Source organism: Eucalyptus grandis, chromosome 10, assembly GCF_016545825.1.
Source record: "Eucalyptus grandis isolate ANBG69807.140 chromosome 10, ASM1654582v1, whole genome shotgun sequence".
NCBI lineage: Eukaryota > Viridiplantae > Streptophyta > Magnoliopsida > Myrtales > Myrtaceae > Eucalyptus > Eucalyptus grandis.
In genome coordinates, this window is record NC_052621.1 from 13692095 (window position 1) to 13710086 (window position 17992).

At 43.6% G+C, this 17992-nt stretch overlaps 3 protein-coding genes across 13 annotated transcripts; 2 read left to right on the forward strand and 1 right to left on the reverse strand.

The window, feature by feature from the left end:
- The first annotated feature begins 3238 nt into the window (after window positions 1-3238).
- On the forward strand, window positions 3239-6539 carry LOC104421886 (protein IQ-DOMAIN 14). Of its 11 annotated transcripts, none has more exons than XM_010034035.3 (6): window positions 3239-3491; window positions 4024-4124; window positions 4222-4584; window positions 4939-5148; window positions 5412-5543; window positions 5623-6539. In XM_010034035.3, exons 2-6 carry the CDS (start codon window positions 4050-4052, stop codon window positions 6184-6186), a joined length of 1344 nt encoding a protein of 447 aa, XP_010032337.1. In that variant the 5' UTR covers window positions 3239-3491; window positions 4024-4049; the 3' UTR covers window positions 6187-6539. The 11 variants fall into 11 exon arrangements, with proteins under 11 accessions (XP_010032337.1, XP_010032333.1, XP_010032332.1 ...); XM_010034031.3 differs by having other exon boundaries at window positions 3244-3491; window positions 4219-4584; XM_010034030.3 differs by having other exon boundaries at window positions 3245-3491; window positions 3966-4124; window positions 4219-4584.
- Window positions 6540-7289: 750 nt separating this feature from the next.
- Window positions 7290-9842, forward strand: LOC104421888 (N-terminal acetyltransferase A complex catalytic subunit NAA10). Its single transcript, XM_010034036.3, has 2 exons — window positions 7290-7697; window positions 8942-9842. The coding sequence occupies exons 1-2, from the start codon at window positions 7398-7400 to the stop codon at window positions 9275-9277; spliced, it is 636 nt and encodes a 211-aa protein (XP_010032338.1). The 5' UTR covers window positions 7290-7397; the 3' UTR covers window positions 9278-9842.
- A 1165-nt stretch (window positions 9843-11007) lies between these two features.
- LOC104421889 (protein OBERON 4) lies at window positions 11008-16470 on the reverse strand. Its single transcript, XM_010034037.3, is given in 3 exon segments — window positions 11008-11567; window positions 11570-12001; window positions 12704-16470. Coding segments are annotated over 3 exon segments (3777 nt in total). The 5' UTR covers window positions 15924-16470; the 3' UTR covers window positions 11008-11442.
- Window positions 16471-17992: the final 1522 nt, after the last annotated feature.

Below are 17992 nucleotides of genomic sequence, written 5' to 3' on the forward strand. Positions count from 1 at the left end.
TCTGAAAGACACAATGAGTGGAGGTAAATGTCCTAGAACAATTCAAATCTCTGGTAATGGAACTAATAGAAAGCAAGTTATATGGGAAAACTAATAAATGGTAAATAGACGAAAGAGAAAGAGAGAGGGACCTAAGGTTACATCCCCTTAACCGGTGATATGGGACTGTAAACCATCGACAAGTATAACAAAATTAGGTGATATAGAGGTAATACCAGATAATAAATTAGAATTTCCGGTCCTATGATTGGTGGCACTCGAGTCTACGAACTAAGAAGTGGGCACAGAAGAGAGTAAACAAGATGAGTTACCTAAATAAGTATGTGCCAAATTAGCAGTGGAAGCTGAGGAATCCATCACTGGGTGGAGACGTACTAAGGACTCATACTCCGCACAAGACAACATAATGGTGCTAGGCAATTCTTGTGATTGATCAACAACCTTCTACATTGGGGGTTCACCCACATTGGCATAAGCAGCCTGTGGACAAAGCTCGGGGTGTAGAGCATAGTAATAGGCTTCAAAATGGCCACCTCGCTAACAGTGGTTGCAATAACATGAACTTTCAGCGCCCCCATTTCTATCATGGCCATAGCCCAAAGAGAAATTAGGTATGCTATGGCCACAAGAATTATGCCCTCAGCCTCCACGACCACCGAAAGACTGAGAAACCATAGCACTTGCTATAGATACAAAATAAAGTGCAGATGATGAAGCAGACATGTCTCCAAAGACTCGAGAGAAGACCTCATCAACCGATGGAAGAGTACTCTGAAAAGTAATTTGATGTTGAAGAGAAGAATGAGCATGACCAAGCCCCTAGAGATATAACATAACTCTCATATCTACTTGACACTTGGCCAACTCTTTAACGTCATCAGTGACAACCAAATAAGTGTACAGTCTTCGCAAAGAGTGGTAGATCTAGAATAGTAATCGATATAGACATGTATCCTACATGTAGATCAAATAACTCCTCCCAAACATCACAAACATGGGTCATATTATCTCTTCCTGAAAACATAAGAGTACACTTGTCCCAAATGACTTTGGCTAATGTACACCACATAAATTGAGGACTAATATTGGAATCCATGGTATTCCACAACAACATTTGAACGGCAGCATCACTAGAGTGCCGATCATCCACCTTTGTTTTATCTATTTTATCTAAAGGTGGAGGTGAAGTTAGATAACTCAATTGTTTGGTGGCCGACAGATATGTCTCAATCGCCATAGACCAAGAAGGGTAATTGGTCCCACCTAGCTTGACAAAACTCAACTTCAGATTAGTAAGATTGGTATTTATGCTCACACCAAGTTTAGAGTTTTTAGCCATACCTCAATAATAAACAGAGAACTTAAATGGTACCTAAATATAAAGTCATCCCTTAATGCATTAAACTGTTCAGATATCCAAGGCGACACTAAACCATCCAACACAAAATTCTAGGTCAACAACAAAACCTTTCAAAATTCTGTAATTGCAAACAAACCCATGTCACTTTTCATTGAAAACCAACCAATAAAACTCTCAAACAATTGCATTCGCTACACTTGCGGTTCTCGGCCACATCACCTAGAAAAGAATATTTTGATAGATGGGTAATTACGTGCATATCACCTAAAAGAACTTCATGTCCTATCACTTCAAAGTGCTCTAAAAGTCTAACACACTAGATGCTCCTTGAGCGAGGAAAGAGGAGTAGACCTCATCTGCAATGCCAGATCTAGTTGCGAGGATAGGTTGAACCACGGTGGTTTCTCGCCATCCGATGACGGTGGTTTCTCCAGTGATGTAATGATGATTGTTGGCGGCTAGGGTAAAAAGTATATTTTTGTGGCTCTGATACCATGTAAATGAAAGAGAAGAAAATTGTTATTCTCATAATTAGAGATTACATCAATATATAGTGAGTATTAGGGTTCACTAACAATGAAGAAGACTAAACTACCCTTCAATAGAAGAAGACTAAACTATCCTTCAATAGTTAAGATGCAAGTAACATTTCTATCAACATGAATTTTAAACACTTGACCATCTATTACAATTACATAATGACTGGTAAGCTTAAAGAGTAGAAATTTAAGGTCGACTCGCTCACTGCGTGTATTACATAGCTCTCTTTGTTCTAATATATGTCGACAAGACTCCTTTTCTATGTTATTTAATGCATTCCACTAGTCTAAGAACTAAAAGAGCCTGAAAATATAAAGGTTGTCCTGGATTTGGAGCCGCATGTAGCTTCAAGAAGAGCAGCTCAGCATGCAAATTGAACCAATAGTATATGCAATTTGCATATGACCCCATGAACTGGGTCCAAGACGTAGGCCTTTTTCGATCGTTACGAAGCCAGCACTGATTCTTTTAGTCCAAAGACGAGAAAAAAAAAGTACCAATATTCTCAGTGGTAATGAGGAACACGAATTGTCACTGCAAAAAGTGGAACTACCGAGGAAGGTGCAGGCATCCAAAGATACTCGACGCAAGAGCCTTCGTTTGATCATATTAAAGTTGCAACAGTCGCAGTGTGAAGGATCTCCAACTGTCACTGTATGGTTGCAACCCCGAAAGGGACTCGGCTAAGGGCTTCTGAAAAAAGCAAAGGGATGGAATTCTCTTTGTTTCTTTGGCAAAGATGAGAACGGATCGTGGCTTGTCCTGCTCTGGAGGGGCCATCCACCAGCTGTATTCCTCTCCTGCATAACCCATGTTTGCTTTGTCGTCTTCTTTTCATTCTCCTGTCCCTTGCACATTCAACCTGCCCCACATCTCTCCCAATAATAGCTCTCTCTCTCTCACGCGTGTATTAGGTCTATGCAAGTGTTTCATGGTCAAATTTTTGGGGGCAACATTGTCCAGAAGGAAAAGGAAAGAAACTTTGGAGGAGTGCGAAATGGGGTCTCCAATGTAGCGTTTACTGTTTACCATTTTCTGCAAATATGGTAGCCCTCTTTTGCAATTGCAGAAAGGTACTTCTCAGGGAGCAGTTGCATCTGAGATGTGACGCAGCCTGCTCAAGACACATGCGATGACACCCAGATATTTAGCCGGGTATGCAAAAGAATCAGGGCTAAAACAAAGCCTCATCATGCGTGATGGGACACTTCTGCGTGCATTGATGATGCTCTTGGTCAGAACAAAAGAAAAAATAAAGCTGAATGAGCGCAGTGTCAGCCTTGTTAAATTCTTCCCAAAACGAAACACTTGAACATGCGTTTGACAGTGTAATAGACTGCATACGGGACCCTCATCAAACTCCGAAGACTTTTCTCTCACGAAAATAATAATTCAGCGCACTCACGGAGCTCCCTCCCTCTCTCTCTCCCCTCCCTCTCTCCCCCTCCCTGAGTGCAAACATGGCTTCTCTCCTTCCCCACAGAGTGCTTTGTTCAAGGCCCACTTGCCCAACAGATGCAACTCATCGGGGAAAAGGCGAATTATACTATTAAAGAATATCAGTATTTTATATGACATACATACCCATCTGGTGAGTTTAAAGCATTTGTTAAATTCACTCTTTCGGGATTTGTGATTCCATTGTCTCGAGAAGAAATCTGGTGTGCGATTCATCCACACTCCAGAGTCATCCCCTTTTTGGGTATGTGATAAAAATAAGAAAGGGTTGATCTTGATCTGAATTTAAGGCCATTCTTTCTCCAACTTGTCAAATTTTGGTCATCCCAAAGGGAAAGGCGTTTCCATGTGGCGAACTTTGTGATTGATTTTGCTAGTTGTGCAAGAAAAGGTGAGCCTAGTGATCTACATAGGTTTCGGCACAGTCAAGCATTGTGCCTCCTGAATTTGGGTCCTCGTGTAGAATTGTCCCGCAAGAAATATTATTCTATGAGCTTTTTTATGTTGACAGGTTTTCCTCATTGTGCCACTAGCTACCAGCTTTTATATGAATCACTCTCTCTCCAGCGTCCATGCTTGCTTGCTTCTGAGTTTGCTTGTTGTGCAGCCACATCTCTGATGCTATCACCAAGTAGCCCACTCTCATACCAATAGGACCTTTTCAGGTCACATTCACATGTGAAGCCCTTCAATGGCCAAAAAGAGGAGCTGGTTCACCTTAGTGAAGAGATTCTTTAGGCTAGAGAAGCAAACAAAGCCAGAGAAGGTTCTGAACGTGTTGATTTTGTAATATTGTTTTAGCGAAACCTCCAAATTTTCATTGTTAAGTTTGTGGCTCTGACATCAATGTGTTTGATCAGAAGGAAAGAAGAAGGAAATGGGTGTTTGAGAGGCTTCAAGTTAAAAGTTTACCGCCAATTGCAGCACCACCGCCCCCAAAGACAGTTGATGATGCAGAGGAACAAGTGCAGAGCAAGCACGCCCTTAGTGTGGCTCTTGCTGCGGCAGCCGCTGCTGAAGCAGCTGCTGCAGCTGCTCAGGTGGCTGCTGAGGTTGCTAAGCTCACAAGCAACCCTCAACCTTCGTCTCATCAATGCAAAAAGGAAGTGGATGAACCTTCCGTTGCTATAATACACCAGGACACTACCCACATCACACATCAAAATGAAAGTAAAAGCCAAGAATTGCCTGCTATTAGAATTCAAGCCGCCTTTCGAGGATTTCTTGTGAGTTTACTCTCCCCAGCCAATCTCATGTACTTACCCTGTGCCATTTCTAAGAAACTGTTGCAAGTTAGGCTATAGATGTTATAACTGCGGGTGAAGACTCATTTTAATGCCTATGTAGAAGGATCTGGTGCTTATAGCTAGGGGAAAATCCATTCCCCCTCTTATGTAATTGATTGGGCTGTTGACACTTGCTGGTGGCATTAGTCAAGTTAAACCATGATTTTGAAGAGAACTATGTGGAAGGATTATGGGAATGATGAAGTACCAAATTTTCAGATTTGATCGTTTTCTTTCCCTTATTATCAGAATGAATAACCTCTGATTAACGTTATCTTGGGGGGAGATCTGTAGGCAAGGAAAGCTCTGAGGGCACTAAAGGGAATCGTGAGGCTTCAAGCCATAATTCGAGGCTGCGCTGTCAGGCGCCAAGCAATGACCACTCTTAAGCGCTTGCAATCCATTGTGGATATACATTCACAGGTCTGTGCGACCAGATCACACAATGTTCAGAGGACTTTGCATTGCGACGAGAATTGTCAGATCAAATACATAAGTTACATGGTAAGGGTTGTTTTAAAAATGTCAGGTCTCTCTCTCTCTCCCTCCCCCTTTTGTTCCTTATCCCTACTACTTCAGATGACCGAGTTGTCCTCAAGAATATAAATGTTCTTTCATTATATTTGAAAAGGATGTGACATCAATCAGTTTAGGTTTTTAGTTTTTTCAATCTGATCATTTCAAGGTGGTTCAGCATATTTCTATTCTACTCTCCTCTTGATCTGAAGGTAACAAAGACATTGGTGAATTTGTTTCGAAATATTTAGGTCGATAAAAACAGCCAAAGAAGGTGGGATGACAGCTTACTGTCTAAAAAAGATGCAGAGGCATTGTTCTTAAGCAAGAAAGAGGCTGCATTGAAGAGAGAGCGCATCAAGGGATACTCATTCAACCATCGGGTAAGAATGGCCTGTCCTTAGTGCCTCATTTTGAGCCTATCACTTCAATTGATTTCTCATAGAGGGAAAAATTATGCAGAAGTCGGCAGAATCAGAGCACAGAAAACCAAGCGGAAGGTGGAGGTATTGGTTGGAGCAATGGGTGGACACGCAACTTGCTAAAAGCAAAGAATTTGAAGATCTAGACCCGGTTCTGACTTCTCATCCGAAGCCAAATGATGAGGATAAAAGACAATTTAAGCCGAAAAGTAGTCCGAAAAAACAACAGATCGAGCCACTGGACTCCCCTCAATGTGCTCCAAGAAGGTACCCTCGCCATAAAAAGCAGTCCTCGATGGGGGATGACAACTTCCAAAGTCCGCGTGCCATACCAACTTATATGGCCACGACCGAATCGGCCAAGGCAAAAGCGAGATCACTGAGCTCGCCCAAACTGAGGCCCGGGGCTTTTGATGCTTACTCCGATAGCTATTCCCCGTACAAGAATAAGCTCTCTCTCGTATCTTCAATCGCAAGCGAAGTGCCTGGCTTCTACAAAAGTGGCAGGCCAAATGGTTACCAGCAGAAATCTCCAAGCTTGAAGGGCATTCCGGCTACCATGAAACCGAGCAGAAACATTGCAAGGGAACTTGGCATTGATTAAGAGTACTGAAAAACAGTGCTTTAATCGAACGAGTGCTATGTTCGAATCAATTCAGTGCTCAAGATCAAGACAAAGGAACTAGGAAACAGGAGAAGGAGCTTCGATGTAACGAGCAGATGATATGAGAGTGAAAAGTATCATTGTATCTACCAGTTTTAGGCCATACCAGAATGTGTTTCAATTAAATGTCATGACACGGGGTTATTAGAAATCGTGAACTGGTTACTTTAAGATTCTTGTCCCAGGTCAAGAAAGGGCTTTCGACAATGCATATAAATCCTCTGGTCATAAGTGGAATTCACATGAACTTTCACCAATTTCAAGGGCTGAAGATGTTGGAGAAGTCATATGGAGTTGCGAGTGGGCCCAACATTGTCTCCTTCACTCACTTATTCGAGACCTCTTCTGTACTATTTTCAAAACCCATTTTCTCATTCCAAAGATTAGCATAACATTATAAAAGTTCAATCTTTTTCCTTTATGAAGTGAAAATTCCAAATCGAATGTCTATTTAGGGACAAGAAGCATAAGCCCCGCACTACGCCTCTCGGTCCACTCACATGGTGCTTATCATAATTGGGCAAAGCATAAACGAAGGCAATAGACATAGAGCATTGATTCGATTTAAATGGACTGCTTCGTTTAATATTTATATTCCCCCGCATCCTCCCAAAGAAAAAAAAATCCCAAATTTTGTCCAGACACGAATACTCCCAAAATTTTTGTATCACCAAAAACACTAACTACCCACTGTGATACAAATATTCCCACATTTTTTGTGTTACTAAAAAATCAAAATTTATAAACATGTGATTAAGTATTATCTGCTTCAATTTGATGATGATATATTTATCACACCAATATAATTTTAGACTTAAAAAATTTGGAGTATTTCTATCATAATGAATGAATTTAGGGTTTTTATTAACAAAAAAAAAAAACAAATGTTTGGGATTTTTATGTGCATAGTTTGGGGTTTTTAGGATATTGACCCAACAAAAAAAAAATAATAAAAAAAAAATTGCAGGGCTAAGAAAGGATATCATGGGCCAAGCTAGCCCAAGCCCATATAGATATCTTCATTTTCTCTCTTTCATTTTTCTTTTCTTTCTTTCTTCTCCGAAAGAGCGACAAGCAAACCCTACCCTCCACCCCCGAATCCCCCCCTCGAAGGAGCACGAAGCTTGGGAACCGGCGGAACCAGATCAACGATGGTGTGCATTCGCAAGGCCACAGTGGACGACCTGCTGGCCATGCAAGCTTGCAATCTGATGTGTCTACCCGAGAACTACCAGATGAAGTACTACCTGTACCACATCCTGTCTTGGCCTCAGCTCCTCTACGTGGCGGAGGACTACAACGGCCGGATCGTCGGGTACGTCCTGGCGAAGATGGAGGAAGAGACCAACGAGTGCCACGGCCACATCACCTCTCTCGCCGTCCTCCGCACTCATCGCAAGCTGGGACTCGCCACGAAGCTCATGAATGCTGCTCAGAATGCCATGGAACAGGTTTTTGTTCCTCTTTCCCTAACACCCTTTCTTTCTTTTTGGTATGCCGATAGCTTAATTTTGCTTGGGATGCTGTTTCTTGATGTAAAGTTTTGGGCTTTTGGTGGATTTGTCATTTGGGTTGGTCTTACCTGGCATGCCGATGTCTTAAATTTTGCTTGGGATTCTGTTTTTTGATGTAAATTTTTGGGCTTTTGATGGATTTGTTATTTGGGTTGGTCTTACCTGGTTCTGTTATTGAAGCATACTCGTCTTCCGTAGATTTCAGTTAGAATTGAGTAAAGTTTGGCAGATAGTGGAATGATGTTGATGGTAGATCATTGGAGGCCATCGGAAATCGAATGCAGAGGTTAATTTGGCGAGATTATTTGGTCTATCTGTGTGGATAAATTGAATTTCTCCGATTTTATTTAGCAGAGAATTACTGGGAATTCTTAAGAGTTCACTATGGATAACTTTGGGGCGCTAGTCTTTCTTCTGTGTCCCCTTTTGATGGTTAGGTGCAAATCCAGGTGAGAAAATGTGTTCTTGTTTGATTAAGCTTTTAAAACAGGTCGTTTAGTTCGTTCGGATTAGGTATGGTGATTTGATGTATTGATATGAATACACACACACACACGGTCGTGTTTATCAAGTAGAGGGATTTGTTCCTGGATTTATTTTTCTGCGGAGACATGACAATCTATGAAGTCCTTGCATACTTGTATATGCGAATCTATTCTGATATATTTTTTTGAAGCATATCTTAATATGTACTTGTGATGTGGTTGTTATTTCACACCCAATGAACATACCAATGCTAGCAGAGCAAATATAGTAATGTAGACATCATAAGCAACTTTATTTGAGGTGATATTTCACATCATGTATGGTCATATGCATGTATGTCTCTCTTTTAGATGCTGCAGAGAATTGTCTCCATTTTGATAGTTATCTTTTCTTTCGGTGAAATGTCAGTAGTTATCTGCTTGTTTGTGAGTGTATGTAGCTAGAGGACAACATATTGGGCTGGTGAGAACCTCTTATCTCGAGCTTAACTGGTGGAAATATTTGTGGTCTGAAACATAGTCATTTAGCTTTTAGTTTAAAGCCGCCTTTAAAAACAGGTGGCTCTAATTTTCGTTCTTAAACGTAGGAGTAAGTGAGTAGTTTTTATATGATTCACTCCTGATCGTTACCCATAAAAATGCTTGAACATGTCAAAGCATGAAGTGTCATGCTTATTCTTTTAAGAGATCTTGCAGGTTTATGGGGCTGAGTATGTTTCGCTGCATGTGCGTAAAAGCAATCGTGCTGCATTCAATTTGTACACTGAAACACTGGGGTACAAGATACATGATGTGGAGGCGAAGTACTATGCAGATGGAGAGGATGCATATGACATGAGGAAGCAGCTCAAGGGAAAGCAGAACCATCATCACCATCATCATCATCGTCATGGGCACGGGCATGGGCATGGTCATGGTCACCATCATCATCATCATCATCATCATGGGGATGGGTGTTGTTCGGGTGACATCAAATCCGGGGGAATTGAAGCTGGACAAAAGCTGGATTCGAAGGCCAACAAAGCAGGCTAATGAAGAGAGTTGAAGTGGGAGCTCAGACATACTGTTGGCTATTTTTATGTCATTTTGCTGTTAGTTCAGGTACTTTCTCCGTGAAAAGAAGAAGGAAATTGCAGCTCTTGAAAGTTTAATGGAAACTCTTCATAAGTTAGCTTTGTGAGCCATTCATTCTGAAGCGTGTTCCATAAATTACCTTACATCATTTAGCGAGTATTTGTGTCGCTTTATCGACATTCCTTTTCTCACTTACGTTTTAGCCATAACCCCTGTTTTCCTCTGGTCTATAAATGGTGGTGACATGTTTTATGTGCTACCATGGGATTTGATGACTTTAATCACAAGCGAAGGTGCACCCTCGGAAGGGGTCACGGCCTCTCTTTTTGTTCGGAGTTGTTATAAATGATAGTGGAGTGTGATCCCAGTAAATGTGTGACTGAGGAGGCCATCGGAGCGAATTTAACTTCAGCTTCTGTTTTTGCTTTTAATGTTTGAGGCTTGATTGTTATTTTAAATGGAACTTTCTCTGTGGCATATGTTATGTGGACATTTGTATACGAATCTATTATTTTTATTGGGATGGATCCTTTTCTGCTTCTTTTTTTGTTGATGATGCTCTTGGTTCTTCAGAAGCAAGCACGCGTTCTGCGTCATCTTCCTCCCATGTTCATCCAGAGTTAGATAGAGATTTTCGAAAGAGGATCCCATCCATTTCTCTCCAAAATGGAGTCGTTTTTCGAGAAAAATAAAATAGAAGGTATAATGAGATGAAAAGGAGCAGTTATGTCAGATACAATCTCCTTATTTAATCTGATTATTCTGAAATCATTGTTTTTTTTTTTTTTTTTTTTGAGCAAACATTCTGAAATCATTGTTAACAACTAAACAATACTACGAATAAGCGACGCATACTGTTATGATAAATCATCACTAAATGGTAAAGAAATGAGTGATGATATTAGCTTGACATGCTAATTTTTTGCTCAAAGATCATGATCAATAAACTGGCCTTACGGTATTTGTTAATGATCAATTCATAACTATAAGTTAATTTAATCTAAATTTCCGTCATTTAGTTGTAATTTTGACTGAAGATTGCTCCTAAATTTAAGAAAGGAAGTAGCAGCAAGGGAGGTGTTGATCTCAGTCTCTCGGTGTTCACTCCTCACGGACTCGGATTCCTTGGTTCTGCTCACTTGTCACACGGAGAGCCAGAAGCAAATGTCATGTATCTTGATCTCTGCGGTAGTAGCCGTAAATAATGCATTGGATCCCCTGGCAATAGCAAAGGCGGCACCCGTAATCCAGAATGAACTCGCTGAGCTTGAATTCAGGGTCTCCGCTGCCCGATACGCCGCTGTGGAGCTGCCAGTGTTCCCATCCATCTTACCTGCCGATATGGTAGATGTAGGGGAGCTTGAAAGGGGAACCTACGAGACAGAAGACATGGCAGGAAAGCAACGTATGAAAGTAGCAGCTAGTTTTCAAGGAGCAAGGCTGGTGCCATGGCCTGGCGTAGGGAGAATGAAGGACCTCAGGAAGAAGCTTTCCCGCCTACTTGACTGCTTGAAAAACATCCCCGATGGAGAAAGCACGCGATCGGGAGACAGGTAAATGTTCCTATCACTGTTGAATTTTTCCATCATGTCGAGGGAAATGTTCTTTTTTGAGACATAACATGAAAGAATTACATTGTTCATAATCCAACAGAGGAAGATGAGTACTAACTTACAGCAAGACACACGAAACAAACATCGAGTTCATTTAGGAAATCTAAAAAATTCATCGGCTGCGCTGCCAAGCCAGTGTAACAACAATCGGCGAACGCATAATGAGCTTTTACCAGGAACCCAATTTCCTAATTCACAATTCAACTTGTTCCGTAAACTGCATGCACAACATATCAATATATAATTCTTCATTCAAGAAATCCTAAACTAATCATTTGATTGTAAGCCCGTGCTAACAAAAAGAGGACGATGGAAGCTAGAACATGTCCTAGTCCTACTTGCATAGACTAAGGGAACTGGTCAATTACATGTGAGGAGATGTTGCACTCCCCGTACAGATTCTGGTTTGCCTCCAAACCAACAAACCTAGGGAGCATGTGTCTTTGCCATTAGCTGGTAAAATTACCTGAAGAATTGACACTTCTAAGAGACATGCTGTCAAACATCATGTTACAGGGCAAGGTTTCTTTGAGTTGCTTCCATTCTCAATAATAAATCCTTAATATCGGCTTCCATTCTGATCTTCATGTTGAAATATTCTAGATGGGCTCTTTCTAAAGCCTGCAGCTCTTCCAATTTTTTCTGCGCAATTCCTCAGCCTCTGCCAAGCGCAATTTTGCAATTCGGGCAGTGTACTCCTCTTCGATCTTTTCATTCTTGGTCACTGCTATACGTTTCAGTCCCTCAGCTTCTCTTCTTGCATCATCAGCACGCTTTTGAAACATCTTCGCTTCCGCTTTTTTAATTCTGACAATACTTTCCAACTCATCAAACAATGGTTCTTTCTTATCACTCCTCTGCAATTCCAACTCCAAAGCATGCTGATCACTCCGGCCAATATTGGGGCTTGGAATTGTACTGCTTAGACGTTCCCCTTGGAAAGGAACCCTTTCCACTACTGCACCTGTGACCCATGACATATCCTGGCTAGCTCCAGCCACATTGTTGACTCCTTTCCCTCGTTCAATGCCAGAGTCCAGAGTTTTATCATATTTAGCTGAATTGGATTCTGCCATCACAGTGAAGAACAAAATAGCAGATTCCGGTTAATAACACAGTCAAGCAAAGTGCAGATATGTTAGCTTTATACTAACTTAATCAACATCCCACAAACAAAAACCAATCTAGTTCCCAGTACATATACGTAATATTGATTTTTTTTTTTTAATATCCACTGTATCTTCTATATTCTGCATGCAGTTCTTCTGAAACCATTCCTACGCTAAAAACAAGTACTTCTTATTCAAGTAGAAGTCTTATGAATCTTGAAACAAAAGCAAGAACCAGCCTAGCAACATGGGGAGCAAAATAAGCTGAAAGTTTCTGGGATGGATTTAATAATGTATGAGTCCACCTATCTGATTCACCCTACAATCTATGCATTCAAAACAGAGAAGAAAAGATAGTGAGACAGCATATCATCCATCAGAAAGTATCCCAAGTAGAAACAGTATATCAAAGCTGTCCATATTTTTTTTTAATGAAGATTAAAGAAAAAAATTATGTTTTTCTTCATAGTTTACTCACAGATGTCCTTATCCCTTAAATTTGCATCCCTCTTTCAAAATTAAGCATCACTTCCAAAAAGAAAAAAAAAGGGGTCGATGCTGAAAATCTATCTAACATGCATGTGTGGCATATCAAAATAACTCTTTTAAAGTAACAAATAGTCAGACCAGGAACGACCAGGCTTGAGGATACAGAACATTACCATTCAGGAAAGTCATGATGTAACTGTATACTTCAGGAAGGTTAGCGTTATTTGCCAATCTCACCATCATCTGATCGGCAACTTCATATAATCGTTTCCCTCTCAAGTCCTTGCTCACATGGAAAATCCTCTTGACATATTCGAGTTCTCTGTAAAAATTCTCAATGTTCCATCCCCTTGCAAAGTTTTGAAAAACCTCTTTCACAAATCCAAACATCTCAGAAGGATGATTGCAAGCGACACAATGAAACTGCATCTCTGTCATTCCTTGGGTGCCAGTTGCACTATGTCCATTCCTAATATAAGATTCCCTTATGGCACACTCCACATGACACCAATGAAGACAAACATCACAACCAACCCACTTACACGTGTCAGATGCCATGTCAAACTTGGAGCACACTAGGCACATACAATCACTGCAAAAGCCACTCTTTACACAAACCTTGCAGTCACACCCACTAGCAGGTAAAGCACTCCGACAGGAAACATTTTTGCATCTTAAATTCAGAAAAATCTCAGCCAAATCGGAGGATGGAAGACTGGATGGAAGTTGAAGATAGTCTGGTAGACCAGTTTTTAGAGCAACCAAGATATCCAGTTGAGTTTGATGGCATTTCAATAGCATCTCAACAGTAATATCTGATCTGTTCTGCAGCGCTTCTCGAAAAGCCAATAGTTGCCGATGCTTATCTTTATTAAGCATTAACTCCCGGATACTCTCTTTGAAATATGCCAAAGATTCTTCTCTCATCTCGCGGAATTTCCTTGCAATTTCATACAATGGTTCTGAAACTATCTTCTCAATGAGCGACTCAACAAATTCAGTTCCACTTCCATCCATCAACTGTTGATCACGCTCCTTTTGGCTACCACTCCTGTATAAGCTACCACCATGTTTCTCCCTTGCCGCTTGTTTCTTATCAAAGCCGTAACTCGTCCCCATTTCATGAGATCCAATACTCTGTGAAGGGGACTTGACATCATCATGACGCTTTGTCTGCCCTCCCATCACCTGTTTGTTAAAACTCAGTTGCTTGTCCAGTCCACTGTGCATTTTACCACTTCCCTCAGCCCTAAGATTCAGGGCTTGGATGAGATCACTATTTGAATTGCCCAGCACGGCTTGAGACTGGTAAAGAGAGCCGTTTCCATTACTGAGAGATCCTTGATACACCGGAGCTTCGTTAGGCTTCGCCTCATTCTGAGCTAGTGCCTGCCAATCAACTCCCTGAAACAGAGGGCGACTCTTCACTGATTGTTCATAGTCTACTGAATTCTGAGTAAGAGAACAACTTGGATTGTGGAAAAAGGATTGAGATCCCGAAAAGGACTGGGTAAAGCCTTCTGAGTTAGTACGAAAAGTAGACCAGGACTGCACACTTCTGCATTGGCTAGGGGAAGCAGGAGCAGCGGCGGTTGTGTTGTCACCCGTGGCGCCAATAGGTAACAACACATTTGGCAAGCTCAGAGAGAGATCGAGTTGCTCCATCCCCAGTTTGTCATCTTTCTGCCCAGTAATGCCCGCATTATCTGATTTTTCTGCTTTCCTAACTGGAGAGCTCGAGAACAACTCAAAACCTCTAGTGCTTGGCCCTTCCATGTCCATATCCCTGCTACTCACAACATCTCTAAATTCTCTTTCAATCCATACGCGTTCTTTGGCAACTTCAGCGACTTCGATTGGCATAAAAGCAACGCTCTTGCCTTTGTCCTTGAAGCTATGCACAAGCCTTTCTCCAGCCAAGCCGGTACTATCATCAGGCAGCGAAGACCCTGCCGGTTCTCCTAGTTTTAACTCCTGTGAGTCTGCATCTTCTTCCTTGAGTTGGAGATCAATAGCCTTGTCTTGTTTAGGAGGTTCTTCATCATGCAAGTGCTTCCTATATTGAATGGCTTCCTCTGCAGACTCCAAGTGACCTCCCCAGCTCTCTTCCTCCCCTTTCAGAATCTCCCGATCCTTGACTATTGCACTATCAGATTCAGTTTCACTTTCCTCATCATTACTACCACTCATCTCGTCATTTGAAGTCTTTCGATGATCTTGAGAGGCCTCATCTGTATGTTCCCTCTTCTCCTCAACTGGACTTTCTTCAGGGCAATCCTTCCCTTCCTCACAAGGGGACTTGTTGACTTCTTCGGCAGCCTCAGCTCTACCCTCAATCTCTACAACTTCCCTATGACCAGATTCCAACTGAACAGCCTTTTGGGGGCTTCCTCCACTCCCAACCTCAGGAGCCGATCCAAGTTCACCGGCAGCTTCTGGTTCCAGCTCTCCTTCCTCCATTTCACTACTACTCCCACTCTCAGCTAGCGACGACTCCTCTTGTTTCTTGGTCTCCACACTCTGCGATCTCCCGCTTGACCAGCTCGGGGACTTCTCCTTCTCCTTCTCCTCCTCCTTCTCCTTTTCCTTCTCCTTCTCCTTCTCCTTCTCCTTATCCTTCTCCTTAACCTCTCCGGCCTCTTGATGTTTCGGCGGTGACCTCGACCTCGACCTCATCCTAGACTGCTGTTCACTACCCGAATCACCTCGCGACACGCTAGGTGACTTCTCCTTCTCTTTCTCCCTCACTTTTCCATCTCTAAAACCTCTTCGAGATTGCTCACTCCCGGAATCTCTCGACCACGTAGGAGATTTCACATCCCTCAGCGCCTTCCTCTCCCTGTCTTCCATGAATCCAGCTCTGAAACTCCTGCCCTCGTCAACTTCTTTGCTACCATTCCCGAATCTCTGCCAAGAGGACGACGAAGTGCTCCCTTCGCGCCTCGATCTGTCCCTCTCCGATCGGAATCCCTTAGGGAACTCCTTCTTCGGGCCGGAGAAGCCATCCGATCGGTGAGCAACTCCGCGACCATTGCCGCCGTACCCGTCCGCTCTCTCGGCGAAATCAGCCCCATGCCCCTTCCTCTCGCCGTGCCTATCGGGGCCAAACCCCGAGCCCAACAGCTTCCTGCGATCGTAGCGCTCCAAATCGTGGTCGGAGCGCTTGCGGGGGATCCTCAAGGCGTCGCGGGCGTCATCGTCGAGGGGCCGATCCCGGTCGTACCGAGAGGAGTAGGAGGTGAGCAGAACCTTGCGAGGAGGAGCGTCGCCGGGCTTGGGGGAGTAGAAGCCGCTTCGGTGGGAAGAGGAGGAGGAGCGATTGGAAGCCGAGTCTTTGCACAGGCTCTTGTCGCCATAGTAGTCGAGATCATCGCTCGACCGCAATCTCTTCATGATCCGACACCGCTTCAAACCCGCCAAACCAAACCAAAACCCCAAAAAAATAAAAACTACAAAGAAGAAGAAAATGGAAGGGAACGGCTCAAAGGACGGGCTCCCAAATCGCAACCCGCAGCACCGGGATCATGTCCGATTTCACTTTGGGCGGCGGCAGCAGCAGCAGCAGAGGCGGCGGATGATTTCGGGGAAACCCTAAAAGGGCCCAGTCGGATGCTAGACCTCGGAGGAAGCAAGGAACATGGGGGCGGGCGGGGGTGGAGGGAATCCACCGCAAAGCAAAAGGGGGCGGAGAGAATCGAAGGTGGGGAAACCCCGGTCAAAAGAGGGAGAAACGGAGAACCAACCAGACCGGGGAGGAGGAGGCGAAGGGACGGCGATGGATCCAGAGAAGGACGAAGGGAGGAAGGAAGGGAGGAAGGAGATGGTGGTGGAGGTAGGGGAGTGCAGAGCGATTAGGGCAAAGTGGGGCGGCGTGGGGTGGGGGGGTGTGCGCTGCACACGTGGAGGTGATGGGATCGAGATTTGAGGAGGTATTGGGGACTGGGGAGGGTCGGACGGTTGAGGGTCAAATTTGCGGAAGGAGAGAGAGAGAGAGACAGAGACAGAGAAATGGAACATTAGAAAAGTCATTGATAGTGTGAAAATCAGTCAACGCAGCTTAACCCACTGTTCTCGTTCGTCGTGCCCCCTGTCCTGTCCAGTAGAAGAAAGAGAAGGGAAAGGAGGAAGCCGACTTGGATACGCAAGGTGCGCACTGCGCATCCCTCCCCCACCCCCCCTGGGCTGCATTGAATCCCATTCGGACCTTTTTGACTTTGGTGGTCTCTTCCCCCCTCCCAAATAAAATAAATAAAAATAAATAAATAAATAATAAGAAGAAGAAGAAGGGCAGAGAAAAAGAGATCGGGAGTGGGGAGGACTGCGGGATGCGTGCGTGTGGAATGCACTTCGATCCTACCGTCGCCGAGCGGTGTCGTGGCGATGTGAATGCGATCGGCCCCCGTCCGATCTTGGCGAGAATGTGTGCTGGGAGGGATGGGACGGGGTTAGTGCGTCCGAATCATCATCGCAATATATTTGTCAACCCCCACCCGCCCCCCAACTTTGTTATATACACACGCGTAGGCTATATCCAGAATCGCATGCGGTTGGTGTTGACAACTCCAAGAGTCCGATACATTTGTATTTCCTTCCGTGATGTTCAATCATTAGGTAAGGGGGCTCCTTCAAATTAAACAAGAGAAAAAAATAGATACTTAAAAAAAGACCCAACTACTCAAATCTTTTTGAGTACTTGGGCAGTTCTGAAGAGGATGCATGGAGATATATAAGAATTGTTTAGTGAGGATGGATCTGAAAATGGAGTGCCAACGTGAGATCGTTGACATATTTGGAGTAGGTAGATTTAGAGAGGAATTCAGCCCGTACTAGCGTACCACACAATCGGCAATTTTTCCTGAAATTTGGATGATCGATAAGGGGTGAGGCTGAGCTTGCTTGAGGAACCAATCCACTTTTTGCTCTTTGAGCTTGGAACCCGGGCCTGGCCCGACCCGGCCCGGCCCGGCCCGGCCCATCACGTTAGGCTTATCCGTTCTCATCGTCGTGGCTGCTACGCCTTCGAAATATCCGTCGGCGACTCTCTGCTCTTTTGTTCGCATTCGCAAGGCACGGATATTCCCAGTTGGCTCCCCGTTCCACTCCCGACTTCTCTCAAAATGGTGTGAGTGCAGGTTATCTTCTTCTTCAACGACAACGGGGAGGTCAAGTCCTGCATCCTGATCGACACTGCAGAGACCCAGCCCACACCTTGTCCCAGGACCTCCTCTGACCACCCTTGTTCCAATTAGCAAACCACAAGAAGTCACAGAGACTTCAAGTTCCCACCTTGTGAGCTTCTGTCCATGGCTTCCTTCTCTTTCCATCACCACTACTTCCGCGGCAGATCCACTGCAATTCAAGAACTCAAGCGCGGCGACTGTTCCAAGCACGTTATCACTGTTTCTTGCACGGCCCATGACCGACAGCATGACGATCCTGCGATGCAGGAGCCGAAGAAAGAA